This window comes from Neopsephotus bourkii, unplaced genomic scaffold (assembly GCF_033783945.1).
Source record: "Neopsephotus bourkii isolate Nb327-2 ecotype Australia unplaced genomic scaffold, CSIRO-AGI_Nbou_v1 NB_126, whole genome shotgun sequence".
Classification (NCBI taxonomy): Eukaryota; Metazoa; Chordata; class Aves; order Psittaciformes; family Psittacidae; genus Neopsephotus; species Neopsephotus bourkii.
The window spans coordinates 840,653-856,439 of NW_026900643.1; the positions used below are offsets into that span (position 1 = coordinate 840,653).

At 37.4% G+C, this 15,787-nt stretch overlaps 1 protein-coding gene across 2 annotated transcripts in view; it reads left to right on the forward strand.

The window, feature by feature from the left end:
- The window catches only part of IQCK (IQ motif containing K), a 49,823-nt gene that overhangs the window by 24,950 nt on the left and 9,086 nt on the right, over positions 1-15,787 (forward strand). Inside the window, exons 8-9 of one of the 2 annotated variants that reach the window (XM_061367060.1) lie at positions 2,724-2,835; positions 7,000-7,493. In XM_061367060.1, the coding sequence (XP_061223044.1) occupies positions 2,724-2,835; positions 7,000-7,055 (168 nt within the window). In that variant the 3' untranslated portion in view covers positions 7,056-7,493. Of the gene's footprint in view, positions 1-2,723; positions 2,836-6,999; positions 7,494-15,787 lie in introns of those variants that run through there. The other variant, XM_061367067.1, reaches the window with a different exon arrangement.

The following is a 15,787-nucleotide window of genomic DNA, read 5'->3' on the forward strand; positions in this document are numbered from 1 at the left end:
AGTAATAGTTATGTTTGCTGAACAGTGCAAGGTTGCTCAGATACTCTGTGCTTCTACCAAAGCTTCTGAAGGACACTATCCTTCCTTGTTATATATATTAACGTCAACATTTTCACAGTACTATTTATCATTCTAAACGAGTTCCCAGAAATGAGAGAGAAACTGTACAATAAAAAGGAGGAGACATAAAAAATAATTCAGGCTATAAAATTCGCTGTTAAATGGTTTAGCTAATTAGAGATGACAGAACTTGGTGTTTTAAAAATTTAAATTGAAATTAAAATCAGGACTATAAAACAAAAATCATTAGTAACAACGTACTACATAGGGCCATGTGTTATGCCTGAGCTTGTAAATTAAGAGAACACAAAGCTTAAATAGCATTTCAACACATTAATGTTAAAGTATATTATGAAAATTCACCAAAGAATTCAAATATTTTGCTTTTAAAATAAATAGCTCTGTCAGATAACAGGGATTTATTGCGGCAATAACTGAACACTTACAAGTATGCCCTTTTGCATTCTAAGGATATTATTGTGTCAGTATTTTAAGCTCTTTTTCTGAACTTTTTCATTAAACCTTATTTTATAATTTAGAGAATTTGGAACTTTTAAACACTATTATCAAAATAAAAACTTACACATTGTAATAATATTGAATAATCAAACACAAGCACACATACATTTTTTTTACATGGCACTGTGATAAAGGAACAGTGTATTGTGCTTCATTATTGGTCTTCTCCAGACCAATCATCAGTGTTTCAGGACAAAATACAGGTCTTACATAGCTGCAGTCGGAAATGGGCACTTAAGTTGTTCAAAAATATTATATTTAGACACAGGGGTAGTAAAATCTCTATCTTTCTGCCTCTTCTGCTACTGACAGTTGCATGTTCCATAAGCATTGCTTTAACCCTTTCCTGTGCAGATAAACTGACTCCATGCTATAGGAAATTATTGGTTTTATAAAGACATGAATTGCAGTATAACAGAAAAAAAAAAGTGTCTTGCAAGCCTAAAGAAACTATCCTGGGTTGGGGATTGTATTTTATTTTTGAAAATAGTATCTGATGTGTTTAATAGAAAATGGTTTTGCGAGAACTTTGTATAACTTTTATAGAAGATAATAGAGAACTGTACTAGTATAATGGGGTATTATTAGAGGACTCAGAGGTATCTGATGTCAAGTCACTGAGCAGAAATCTTGCTTGGCGTTACTGATCATGTAACCTTTCTGCTCTGCCAGTGCACTGTCTGAAACATAGCAAGTTATCTTCTAAGTGGATTAAAAATTGCTGTGGGAGTTCAGCTACTCTCTATTGCATTCCCAGCTGCACCACAAAGGAGAAATTCTGGGTGGAAATAATATATCTGAGGATAAATAATTTATATTGTTTTCTTTTATTTCTTTTTATAACTAGTGGAAAACCATATCCTGCTCTTTTGCTCTGTAGGTATCTTGGGAAAGTGGAAGAAAAGTAAAGTGTAATGGAGTGGGGTAGGAGAGTTCAAGTCACAGAGCAAACCCATTACCTTACCATGTAAGAATAAAATAAATACAAGAAAATTTCTAGAAAACTAAGTAGTCAGTTTCCCAAGAACAAGAATGTGTTCAGGAGACCCTAAGCTTATTGCTGCTTGTTTCTACCACGTTGTTCAACTCCAGACTGAATTATTAGGGCATTAAGTCCTAAAACATAATGACATTTTACTTATATAACATTTAGAAAAAAAAGCCACCAGAAACGGCTTTTTCAATAATTCTATTATAATTTGAATATGAGTTTAAAAGAATAATCACTAACCAATGTCTAAGCTAATTTTAGCATGTCCCTTTCCCACCATTTTCAGAAGGACAGTATCTATTGTGGATTTTAGCTCCAGCACAGAGGTAGTAACTGTGTGAATACTGATGTAGACAGCAGGCAACATACTGCTAATTAATCAAATCCTGCTTAGAACGAGTTTAAGTAGCAGAGTGGTAAAAGCTGCTGATGTAAAGCTTGCTCTGTCTTACATTAGTAGGATCTACCCTAGTACAAAAGCAATAATAGAAGAATTCAACTTAAATCTTAAATGGAGTCAAGGCCTGTGAGTATTGTCATTTTATGTAGAAGCAGAATTATGCCCTTCATAGAGTGATTGACTGACAAAGAATAGATATCATGTAATGCATTCCAATTACTTTAAATAACAGATTAATGGCTCTCCTGTTTGTGAAAATTGTATAGCTGGGCTTGTCAGTAAGCCTATTTGCAGCTGATAGCAGGTGTGAATCAGTTTGCTGGAATAAATTTCCTGCTGTATGACCTTTCATGCTCCTTCGCTCCTCTATTATGTTGGTCAGTGGGATGGTGTTACAGTGTTGTGGTTTTCTAAAGGCACAAATACTCTTTAGCATAATGCTTTAAATTTTAATTAACTCAAAGAATAAAGTACCTCACTGCAATCACATTCTCAGGAGTCCTTTGTAATCAATATGATCCCCTAATTGGCATATTTATGTCTTCAATAGGGTTTGTCAGTTTGCGGGCTTTATTTCTGTGCCAGTTGAAAATTATAAACCTCTGGGACTGTGCTTTTCTATCAGGCCCAGAAAAAAAAGGATGAATGTCATGTATTTGCCCAGTCACAGCCCCATAGAAAAAATTGTTTGATCCTCTTGGGTAGCATGAATGTATATGATTTTAGTAGCATCTTTTGTTTTCCCTTTCACAGGTCCGCTGTGACAGTGAAGTACAAGAGCTACGTCAGTGGCAAAAGAAGTTGAGAGAGGAAAAAAACATTGTTAAGATAGTGAAAGAATTCTGGACTATTCAGGAAGCCAAAGGTAAGTGAATTGTGTATTTATTTATTTTTTTTATGCTGTGTTGATTTTTTTTTAAGGTGCCTTATAAAATAGGACACACAGAAGAGAAGATAATGTCTAGTGGAAATGGCTGGCTGTTTCCATACTACTTATTCTGAGTTAGTTGCCTGCATGGCTGAAAGTAGCAATGAAAATGCAGTACAGGTCCAAAACTCAGTGATTTCAGAGGACTATGACAGCGTGCTGGCACACTATTTTGTAGGGCAGGATCAGACCTGTACCAGCTACACAACATGTAAATGCTGATTTTTACCAGATGGGTTACAGTACGGTTTTTCTGAACTGTGGGATTTCAATCTAGTAAATGTTCTACTGGCATTTTCCTGTAGTTGCTTTATAGCAGAAGTTAGCCCGTACAGTTCTAAGAAAAGAAAGCAAACCCAAACAACCCAATATAATTGCCAAGGGAAATGAGGACAGATTGGTTTAAGAATCAGCAGCGTAGTATGTTCTCGTTCACCCTGATCGTGGACAAGGCTTTACTCGCAGGGCCAGATTTATCATTCACTTACTCAGGCACAGAGGTGTAGTTATGATTATCTGCACACCCTCTTTGCTGCTGCAGGAGGATTCACTAGCTCCTCAGCCACTCTACTTTTTATCAGCCTCTGTGGACTAGACTGTGACATGATGCATGTAGGGATGTCAACTTTACACAAATAGATGGAGGTGGGAAGAGGTTATTCAGCTGTACTGTTCATGTGTTGAAGAGAGGGAAAATTATGTTGTACCAGTCACCACTGTGAGGTCCTTCAGTCTGATGGGACTGTTGCAGATGTGTGCTCAGATGGTCAACCTTTGCCATGAACTACATACGAGCATTCGGAGTACAGTTTCACAGAGTCAAGTGGATCAAACTGAGAGCTGACAAAAGGGTTGATCCCACTCTGTAGCTCTTGCATCAGTTTTAGTGTTTGTGTACCTGCACCATGGGTTTGGATCACTGAGGATTTTGGTATGGAGCAGGTTAATTTTCCACAGTGCTGTTGCCACGTAATTGCTGTATCTAACATAAAGAAGAAAGTGAACTGGGGAGAGAGCATCACAGTTGCTTCCAGCAGCCCACAGCTTGGTTAAATTGAGCAGAATATGAGAAGGTATTCTTGTGTATTTGTTCCTGTCTGAGGAAGATCCAATCTCCAGGTGACTAGCAGGAGTTGATTATACCGTTGATTTTTTAAAAGAATAAATAAGTAGATCTAGTATTGAAGATCTGAAAACAGTGGATTCAGATTTACTATGATAAAAATAATGTCATTATAGATTTGAAAAATACAAACCAAACTCTTCTCTTTGTAATATGTGTTTAATTCCGTCAGTATTAATGGTTGAAAAAAGCATTCCTGAGGGGGATGATAGAAGTTGACCTTACGGGCTTCATAATGAATTTTAAATGATGTCAAAATGTTGCAGCTAAGAAAAGGAGGTGGAGTGGACTGTGTCAATTGGCAGTTGAATTGATTAAAAAACCCTCCTGTCCCTGAACAAATTTAATCTTTACATACATTCTATTTATAAAATGTATATTGTGTTGGAAAGTAATGTAGTGATAAGATTTCCTTTGCCGCCTTTGCCAGTTGTTTTAAAAGGAAAAACAAATTTCCTTTTAATCACTCTCATAGAGCTTTGCTGTCATCAGATCAATTACTTTAGGACTGTAGGACACACAGATGTTTTACCACTTCAAAGAAACTTGTAAAATTGCCCTTTTTCCATTTTTTTTTCTTAATCCAGTAGAGTTTATATTCCTTATATCACATTAGCTTTCAGTGTTACCACATTGTTTCTGTAATTCTTTAACTGCGCTCTGCTAAGTAAATTTAAGAGTATCCATACATAAAATAGCTTTGGGGCCCAGACAGATGGCTCTTTGGAAACAGCTGTACTAGTTTGAGAAGTTACTGTCCAGAGGTTTTCATTATCAATCTCAGCTGTGATGCCACAATTAATTTTGTTAGTGCTCCAGCTGCTCCTGTTTCTGCTATTATTATTCTGCTCTTTATTAATGTTGTTAAACCCCATTTCGTGGTAAAGTCAGCAAGGTTAGCTTAAACTGCTTTCACCAGTGGCTTCATCTAACCCACCTGACTTTGTGCTAAAGTGAATTGGGAGCACTCATAATGAATAGCATAACACCACTACTTCTTAACCTGTTGTTATATATATTTGGTTTAAGTGAATTAGTTGAATTAATCCCTTTCAAGTAAACAACTGAGCTCTTCTCATGAAGCAGACAAAGCATTTATTGTTGCTAAACTCAGATGTCACAAATAAAGCATTGAGATTCATGATCAAAGAAGAAAAATGTTTTTAAATTTTAAATAGGTACAACAATTTATTATAAAGTAAAATACATTGAGAGTAACAATGAAATATCTCTTAAATTCGTATATGAGTCTAACCCGGTTTATTAGGTGTTGTAAACAGTGTTGAATCTGACTGTAGGGGATGAATGGTGAGCTGCCAAATAGCTTTTAGAAAATGCTGACTTGGGCAGTAATGTGATTCTATTGACACTACTAGAAAGATCAGCATACCTTTCGTGAAAATATCAGCCAAAGACTCGGATAATGTGAGCTAACAGCTTCTGCTTTGTTGTGGCTTTCAGCACAATGCTGTGTACACCTTATTTCAAGGGTATGTTTGAGGCAAAGATGTATAATTTTATGAAAGTATGTTTGTATAATCTTGACCAGTCTGATACTTAAGAAGGGTATGAAGAGGAAGTTAAAAAAGAAACTTGTTGTAATTAACAAATGCAAAGGCACTCTTGACTCATTTTTCTGGTTTCAGAAATTGTGTCAAAGCATGTTCATTATTATTGAAACAAATAGTGAAGTTTTAGTTTTCATTAGAACATAACCAGCATGAAACACTTTTGAGGTTTTTCTTCAAGTAAGGACCAGTCTTGATTTCTGTTGGGCAGCTAAGGCAATCCAGCAGCTTCTCCAGGAAAAAGGCAGCCCTGTGCTTCCTTGGCCAAGGCTTCTGCCATCCTTTCCTTTTCTTGGCACTAGCAATCATGGCTTCACAGTGAGTTGGTTCAGCAGATCTGACAAAGAACTGCTCCTCAGTTCCGGTCTGCTGCCCCTTGGGTTAGTTTTCTGCTGGATCAGCCTGACAAACTGGCTTGCCCAGTAATGACACAGTCCTTACATCCACTATAAGAGAAATACTGCAACAGTAAATAGAAGGAAGGCAAACTGCCCATTTGTGATGGCCGCTCACTTTCAGATCAGCTTATCTGTCCTGTGCCTGCTGTGTCATGTGAAACCATACCCTACATGGTGTGGCTGCTTGGTTTGGTAGGCTGGGTATAATGTAGCCTCATATAAACCACTGATTCTCCCCCTGCTTCACAGCGTGTTTAAAGTGTCACATTTATTTTCTTTCTTTGTAATTCTTCTTTCACTGTATCTTTTACACTATGTATTACTCATTTCAGAACGTGTTCTAGGATAGAAAGTATGAAAACTTTGCATGAAAATTCTAAGTATTATTTTGCAAGGACTGTTGACCTCTTTAGTGCATATGCCTGCCAAATTTCCTTTTGAGTGCCAAGAAGGAGGTGTGTTTCTTTCAGCCTTTACCTAAGATCGTAAAGCTACAACATTCTTAGCTGACATTTTGTTTGCTATACTGCTCCAGAGCTGTAACATCACATTCCACAAAGCAATCTATATTTAAGGTGTGATAGTCCTTACTCTTCACAGTTTCAGACTGAAAATGTAGAGAGAAGCATAGCACTACAGACTCAGTTTAGTGGCTCACAGCTTTAGACTTGTAGGGAGAGAGCATTCTCCCCAGTATAGCACAGCTGATGGGATAAATTTGTTCCAGAATATTTTACAGGTCTTTAAAAATAAAAAATACTACCTTTTACAGAAAACACACCCAATAAAAACAACCTGCAGAGCATGTGAGTGAATAGTGGATAAGCTGGGGGGCTTTTTCTTTCCTTTTCCTTTCTTTTTTATTCTTTCCTTTTCTTTCCTTTTTTCCCTTTCTTTCCTTCTTCTTTTTTCCTGAGATTATGTCATTTCTGATTTTATTCTGATTTGCTGAAACTAATGTAAATGTATGTAACCTACATGTTACTTGAGATGATGTTTTCCTATTTGGCAGGATGTGACACAGGGGCATACACATCGCAAGATCTGCTTTTGGTTTCATGCAGCTGATGTTCTACCATGAGATTGATTAGGAAAACTCTTCCCAGCGTGCATTTATCTAGGGCTGTCCATATCAATTCTGTCAGTATCTGCACCTTAAATCATCCATTTGAAACTGGACATAATTTCCTGCAGCTGGCTTCCTAGCTGGTATCCCACATAGCTCCAGCTGTATTTTTGCTTTCATGTTTCCAAGAAGAAACATTTGGGTTTTTGTTAATGACCTGGTTAATTTGTTTTGTGCCTCCCTGCAGTGGACAAACCCCATCTAGCCATGATTCTGAGCGGTGTGTTATGCAGATGCAGTACTGCTGACACATCACTGGAAATGAAAAATGCCTGTCCTACAATGAAAGGAATCTGAAAATATTTGAACTTTTTAATGAAAATACCTAAATCTTCATTCATCACTTATGTGAACAAAACACTCTCCTGACACTGTTACAATGATTTTGCTGATGTGCTGTGGAAAGGCTGTTGGTTCTGTAGATGCTATCTAGTACATTCAGCTATTTTGTTTCCTAAGGGTTTTCTTTATTTCTTACCTGCTTAAAGTTTGCAAAATTTTATTTATAAAAAGCACTGTTCTTACTGTAAGAAATAAATATTCCTGGCTTTACAAGGTACTTCTGTAATAGTAAATGTGTATGCAGTGTGTGGAAAATCTAGTTAAACCAGACTGAGACAGAAAGTAATCTTCACAGCAGGTGTGTGTGGGGGTGTGATTTCCAGATACAGGAGGGAATATTCTTTTACATTCCATTCAATTTTCCAGCTGTATTACTCCTTTGGCAGTAGAAGTTACTACTCACTTAGACTGAGAGATATTACAAATGCTTTATTGGTAGAATCTTTTCCTTTGGGAAGATGCGACCAGCAACATGCTGTTATGTCACAGGAAAATCCTTGAAAATATGAATGAGATTGCAGATAAAGTGGAGAACAGGCTGCATATTTTAGGAGCACTAGAGCAGGAACAGATGCATACTGTCAAGAAGCAACAAAATACAGTCAGTCACTCTTTATGCAGCTGTGATGTGTCTCCACCTAAATTATGAGGAAAGATTCGAAAGCTAAATATGCTTACCAAGCTGAACAGGGGAAGTCTGGTCTGCACCCTTATGAAGGATGGCTGCATGTAATTGTAGCAAAGTAAATAATCATATCACATCAAAGCAGAATGAATTGAGGAAGGGAAAAACATTAAATTTAGTACCCAGAACAAATAGACTACACTGTAAAACTTCTTGGAATTCATTCCATAAACAAATAAACATGAGTGTAGTCACATGCTGTAATAGATCCTTACTAATGGGGCCACAAATGAAGTTGCAATCACATGCATGTTTGCAGGGCTGAGTAGTTTCCTGAGTAAAATATTGAAAAGGGGATATATCTAAATTGGACATCTTACAGTAGGCTGAAAAAAATATATTTAAAATGTGCTGTAGGTAATAATGCTGGATTAGGAAAACACAGCCTGAATAGCAATGGAATTTTTAAAGATTCCACCTCTGTGGTTTATCTAGGAAATTTAGCTCAGTAAATGGTAAGGAATTTGTCAAGTTTATGTGAGAGTTTCTTTCAGGCTTATTTTCCCCTCACTTTTACCAAGGGGAGTTGAATATTGTCATTTTTTAGGAAGATTTTAAGCAAAAAAAAATTTGTTTCTGATTTCCTCTACCCTCCTTTTACTGTAGTTGCAATTATTCAGTTAATATCATGGAGCTCTTGTAAGAGGTGACCTGCCCATATTCCTGGTTTTACACTTTCAATATACCTGTTACATTATCTAACATACATGCAATTACGTATCTATGTTGAGGCCTGACATGTTGAAAGTATTTCCTCAAATTACTTTGTTTCAGTCTGAGCCTTATAGACAGGTTTGAAGTGGAAGGCTATTTGCTGTCAATAGGACACTGTGATTAAAAGAATTTGGCTCTCCTTTTTCCTTAAACATTACTGTATTTACAGGTATTCGGTTGTTTCTTTCTGAAAACAAAAGTGCTGCAGTTAAAATGGCTTAAAATAGGTTCGTGTATTGATTGCTTTTGATTTAAAAGCACATGTATAAGGTTTCAGTTACACAGAAGACCTTAATATTTCTTCTTAAAAGGAAAAAAAGAACAAAGCAGTGCCGAGGGCTGAGTATGTGGTGGTTTTCATCAAGCCTCATTCAGGATGCTTGAGATGTTTCTGGAAGTTTAATCTTGTCACTAACAGCTGAGAATGTAGTGATAAAAGTCATAAGACTCATGATACAGATTCCTCTTTATTGGTCCACACCCAGCCTCAGACATCTTTGAAAAGTTAGAAAGATTGCAGTACATTGAATTTCTGGAGCTATGTTGGGAATGTTTGGAAAATAAAGAAAGATGATCATTTAGATAAGCTGCAAAATACGTATTCTGTGATCTGCTGAACTGTGCTGCAGAGGCACAGCTCTGTGTCTGCTGGCACAAGTCTGAACTAATCCTCCAGTACCAAAGGGGTATTTTTACCCATCACTCTACAGTTGTTAATAGTGATTTGTAATGGAAAAAACACAATTGAAATGTGGTGATTTTTCTGTGATTATGGAAATAGCAGTTTTTGTTTGTTTTTCTGTTTTAAAGGAGGAAAAATTCTTCATGGGTTTTGCAATCTTTTTTCTCTTTTTCCTCTTTTAACCTTTTTCAAGATAACAGTGAAAAAATGGGAGCGATTTTCCTGAAAAATACATTGGTGGTTTTTGTTAGTCATTTAGAGATACAAACCCCAAAGTTCTATGTATGAGATGCAGTAAAAGACTGGAGAAAAGACTGTCACCAGTTAAAAAGTAAAACCCCCAGAGTCCTGCAGGAAAACCAGAGTTGAGACTCTTGGGGCAGGGGGGGAGGCAAGAAAAGGAAGTCCATAAACTGATAGTGGAGTCTTAAAATATGATTCAGAGCTTAGTCAAGAAGTGAGTGACAGATTGCAGAACATACAGCTACTTGCCCCAGGCTTCCCTTTAAACCCAGACAGTGGCATTAACCACTTAGGTTATATATAGTATATATACTCTTTCAATGTAACGGTTCCTTTTTCTTTACCTTATCACTTGTTTTAGTCTGTGTCAGAGTTTAAATTTGATGACTACAGAACCTATCATATTTTGCAAGCAGGAAACGTTTCAGAAACAGGAGGGGCTAATGGGTGTAAATGCAGGTTTCATGAACCTGCCCAACAAATCTGGTGTTCTGGTTTTCTGCCTATGTTGGCTTCTGCCTGTAAAGCCCAAAATGCTTTTTGCTGGGGTGCTGCCACTCTGGAATGGTTTCTCTTCATTTCTGCTCAGTTCTTTCTGTTTTCACCATTCTCCTTTTCTATGTTGACTATTTCATGGAAAAAGCCTGCATTAATCAGATGTACTTAGGATGGGCTGGTTGCCCTTATTCTGGACCTTTCAGTTGAGAGTTTTCTTTCCTCAACTGTTGTTTCTGTGCCTGTCTCTTCATGAATCTCAGGTCACTGTGTGATTTGGAGGGCACTTGCATAATCAGTAGCCATACAGTATCCAGTACATCTAATCCTGTGTAGTTTGTTCTCTCCTAGTCTCAGGTGTTGTGTCAGTTCTTCATCTAGTTTAATGTTTCTATCTTCCAATATTTCTCTTTGTAGACCCTGAGTTGTAAAATGCCGTCCAGATATATCAAATGAACTCTTAATCCTTCTGTCAAAATACTAGGAAAGCATGGTGCATTGGACAAATTCTTTCAGCCATCTTTTTCCCCATCTCCCTTACTGGATGTTGGTGTTTAGGAGTCCCAATGTCAGCTCTTGCTTCCCTAATCTGGTCCTAAGTGAACTAGCAAATGCCCTGAAATTGTTTGTTCTCTGAAGTCACGGAGGCAAGACTCAGCATTTTACAAACTCTGTTGCTGATTTGGAGAATTAGGTTTGTCCTGTCACTTCTATATATCCATTTTGCAGAAGCCTCTCCTGATGAGTGATCCTCTGACAGTTCTGTTTCAGATCCATGAGTAGAAGGAATGTCTATGGGCACTATTCCCGGTTTATTATTTTATTTGTCTGTTTAATAAACCTTTTTTCAAGACACCATTTCCCTATCACTGGTGACTGAAGATTTCCTGAAGTGAAAGTTTTCACTGATGCTTGCATACATGCTGACTTCTAGTAGTAAGAGGCTAAAATTATCCAGGCTTTATAAAGAACTGTCTCTTTAAAAGTCAGGTCTTATTTCAGAAAGATGGCTGGTGGCTCCAATTTCATGTTCAGGCTTCTTTGGCATTTCATTGGGAGGTGAGGATGAAACTCCTTTCTATATATATATATATATATTTTACAATAAGCCCTTGCTAATAAGTTATTCCAATAGATTTTCTTTAATGGATTTTCATCTTCTTACTCTCTGGGTCTATGGTATTTTTCATTACTGTTGTCAACTGTTTAAATTACTAAATGTCATTCTTGTATTTCTTATTATTTAAACAAAACAGTGTGGGTATATAAACCTTTCATAAGCTACTGCCACAAACCACTTCTATTATACAGTAGTGCACAAAGTAGGTCAGTTTGTTCCCTTTTATGCTGAAACAACTAAGTCTCAAACCAGAATGCCAGTCCTGTGCATTACAATGAGGGAAATTTGTGTCTACTATCCAGAATAGGTGGTAAAGATGTTTGAATTTAATACACATGTAAATAGAACAAAGGCCAATCCTCAGATGTCTAATAGGAGTTTTGCAGATTTTTGAGTATCCCACTCCCAGGAGCTAACCAAAACAGTACATCCAAAGGCATTCAAAGCCTCCTTTAGCCTCCCCTGTGCCTCCACATTGCAACACATACATGAGAAACTGCGACAAATGAGCTGCATTTCCAAGGAATGTGGCAGACAAACTAATGGATAACTTTATTGTAGTAGGAGTAGCAAGTCAAAAATAACACTTAACAGTTGTGCTAACCTCCTCAGAGCAACCCCCAGCGCACTCCCAAGGAAATTAATCACAGTCTCCTCTAGTGCTTGTTATTGTAGCAGTGGTTATAGTGTCCAATGATTTAGAACACACAACTAAAGTATAGTTTAATCAGGTTTGCTCTGTATTAAAAAATAAGAGTAATGAGACTGAAACAGTGCTAACAAATTCAACTGTCCTGAGAGTAGAAACTATGTGACATATATAGATAGAAGTGGTAATACTGGAAGTGAGATGTCAGGGGTTTTTAACTTACACTGTTATAGTACTTAAGGGCCTCAGTTGCTCTGTCTCAGGACTTAAAACAGGAGCTGATGTTTTAAAACTGTATGCAGTACTGTGATCATGCTGCCAATGATGATGATTGCACTACTTCTATTTAGATCTTACATTGCACCTCCTTACGTTAGTGATTATGCATTCTCTGTAGGTATTTTTCACACATTCTGTTACACAAATATCTTGATTTTTAAGGTGTTTGTAATTTTCATGGGAGCTGGATCCAGCCTCCTGTGAAAATGGTTCTCTTGGCACTTCTGTGAGACTGGCAGCAGTGCACAGTTGCAATCCTCAGGCAGTTTGTTCTGCCCCGTTATGTCCATACGCCTTCCCCCAGTACGCAGGAAATCTCTGTGAAGAAAAAGAAATTGTCTCCATTGCAATAGAATTGCAGCTCTGCCGCGGTAGGAATCTGCCAGCATAACTGCACACAGTGACAAGGGACATAGAAGGATAAAATGGGAACCTGTGCTGTTAAAGTTCAACTTTTATTATTTTTTTAAATGCATCTGAAACTAGAAATGGGTCTTTCTCTTGCTCTGTTGAAGGAATGACAGGACTCCTAAGCCTGCAGTGCTTAAAATTCTGCATATGAATGGCATGGTTGTAAGCTACTTGTTCATATTGACATTTACACTATTCAATGGGTTTAGATACATGCTGTCAGAAAGAAATGGGCTGGATTACAAGTTGCTATAAATTGTTCTAAACTTCACAGGAGCAATGCTAATATACAAACTAAACATCTTCCTTGGGAATTTCAAAATATTTTAAGCAAGTTAGTTCAGTTTGAAGTGTCACAGCCTGAAAAATACAATTTCCAATGGAAATTTCTAGTGAGGAGACTTAGCCAGGCAGCTTCTTTCCAGCTTAGCTGAATCCTGAGGACATCTTACTTTTCTATCTGCATAGGAAGCAAGGTTACGTCAAAAACTATTTCAATAACTGCCTGAATTCCAGATTCATGCTGACAACCTGTGCTTCCTGGTTAGTGTGATGTGATTTGAAATTGTTATGCTTAAATAACACAGGTTATGGTAAGACATGAGCACTCCTGACTAAAAGAACTGCTAGCAACTACCTAAAACTTGCTCATTTTAATGTGGAACAATGTGTGAGCTTTGGGAGTTTTGAACTTGTTGCAGTTTTTATGGAATCTTTGCAAAGGCCAGCCTCATCACATCAAGGGGTATTAGATAAAATCCAATGCAATAGTTAGTACTTTGTACATGGGATGTTCATAGTCATATGGGTTATTTAACCCACTCTGACTTTTCTCCTCACCAGCTGTACAGACAAAAGCCCTAAAATCAAGAAGGGTCTTGTGCCAGCAAGGCACTGGACAGGTACTGCCTTGACCATTGTAGAACATAGGGAATATCCTGTCACTGCAGTCATATTTTGGGTTTCTAAGGTATTGTCTGTGTTCCTCATACATTGCTTTTCCTGTGTTTTCAATGAGCTGGGGTCTTCCAGGTCGGTAGCACATTGAGCACCTTAAATTAGCACGTGGGTCTGTTGCATCCCAGTACTCCATGCACGTACCAAGAGGACTGAGTTTGCTGGGTTTCAGTTGCATGCCTTGGAACGGTAGGTAAGCTCTTCTGAAACTGTACAGCCAAAAGGGGATTTTTTGGGGCTTATTTGGCCTCCTTTGTCTCTAGCATAACTTATATATATAAATTGCTTGATGTAAAAGGTGGATGGTACAGATGCATTTTCTGAAGTGTAGGGAGTAGAAAAACAGATTTTTACCTTTATAAGTTAAAAGGCAGTTTGTAAAATACAAAAATATTAAGAACAGAATATGACAGCTGAAATCTCAGAAGTAGACTGAGGAATCAGACTGTTGTATCAGCAGAAGAAAAACATTAGGTTGATCTGTATTACAGCATTCTGAAAGAATACAGAGCTTTGAAAACAGCTTTCAGTAGGGGGTGGGACATTCTACTTTTATGTAGAGCTTTTGTTCATTTAGAATTGTTTATTCCAGAGAGCAACCCTGTGCTCTTTGTTTGACTGGTTTTTCCCATTTGGCAGATCCTTTGCAATCACATGGATAACATTCTTCTTTCCACTGAGACATAGAAAAACTATTCTTTATTGACCTTGCTTGTTGTCCTAAATGACAAAAATATATTTATATACTAGGTAAACTGTATGACTTCAGTGCTGACTTCTAATTGAAAATTCTTCAAAGTGAAAACCTCAAAGAGCTTCTTTCACTAATTTTTTTTACAATCCAGTAACTTCTTATTAGCAAACAACTCTGCCCTTGGCTACACATGCACGACTCCCACAGACGGCACTGAGAACGCTGTGCAAGTATCTGAGTGCTGAAGCTGTGTCAAAAAATGCCATGTACAGAAGAAACAGGTCTGTTGGGTTGGGTGGGTTTTTCATTACTATTATTTATTGAACAGCAGTGTTTGCTGTGGATGTATGGATGTTTGCTTTTTTTGTTTCTGTGGCTGTTTTGGAAAGTTAAGTAATGTTTTATTTTATGTGGTTGCAGTGGGAAGCAAATTGGAAGGCTTAGGAGACCATACACAAAGTGATTCAACATCTCAATTTTAGTTTTCTCACAAATATCACAAAACAGAAAGCTCATGGGCTCAACTTTGTGATACTGATTTAGAAAGGCTCTTAGCATTACAGTTTTACTTCTACATGTGAGGTGTTATAAATCAAAGGGTGATTATATAAGGACTGAGCATGCCAAGACAAAATTCAGCCCTAGTCAAAACGAGCACAATTCTGTTAAACCAGATGGAACTGTGCACATTTAGCCAAAAATATTGAGTCTGTGTTTCTGAATGCTTTTGTGCAAGCTTTTCTGATAAGGACAAAAGATGCAACAAATGGGGTTACACGCACATGCAGGCAAGTTTTAAAACTAAGGCAAAATTCTTCGTTTAGTATAAACAAAGTCGCTTCACTGTCTTCTGTAGAGCTGTGACAGTTTACACAAATCCAGGCTCTGTTCCTAACCATCTAACTTCAAGAAGGCTGTGCCACTCTAATTCCAACTGATAGCAATTAGTGAGGGTTGCTCTGCATTTCTGCAGGGGAGAAAAGTCAAAGGCCCTTTTGTTATCACTTAGCACATGTGCTGAGAAAGTGTAAAATTAAGATTACAGTGAGAGCATTTTCAGTGATCTTGTTTATGCGTACATACTTACATAAAGTGCAAGCAGAATAAAGATCAGGTTGGGGCTAAGGAGTCTTCACTGTTTTTTTTTAACTTAGTCTTGTTGAGCAGAGACCTATTTAGGCCTTTCTAATTTCATAATTAGAGAAGATAGTTGCAAGCTCTACTACTAATTCCACGCAAGGCAATCAAAGGTCTGGTTGTTTATAATGAAAGGATGATAAATTATGGGTAGCCCCTAGCTGTTTCTGTGGTTCAACATGGATTTCTTCCATCACTTACGTGGACCTTGTCTTCAGTGGTATGTCAGTACCTGCCCTCATTATTTTCCTGGTTGGTGGTGCTGG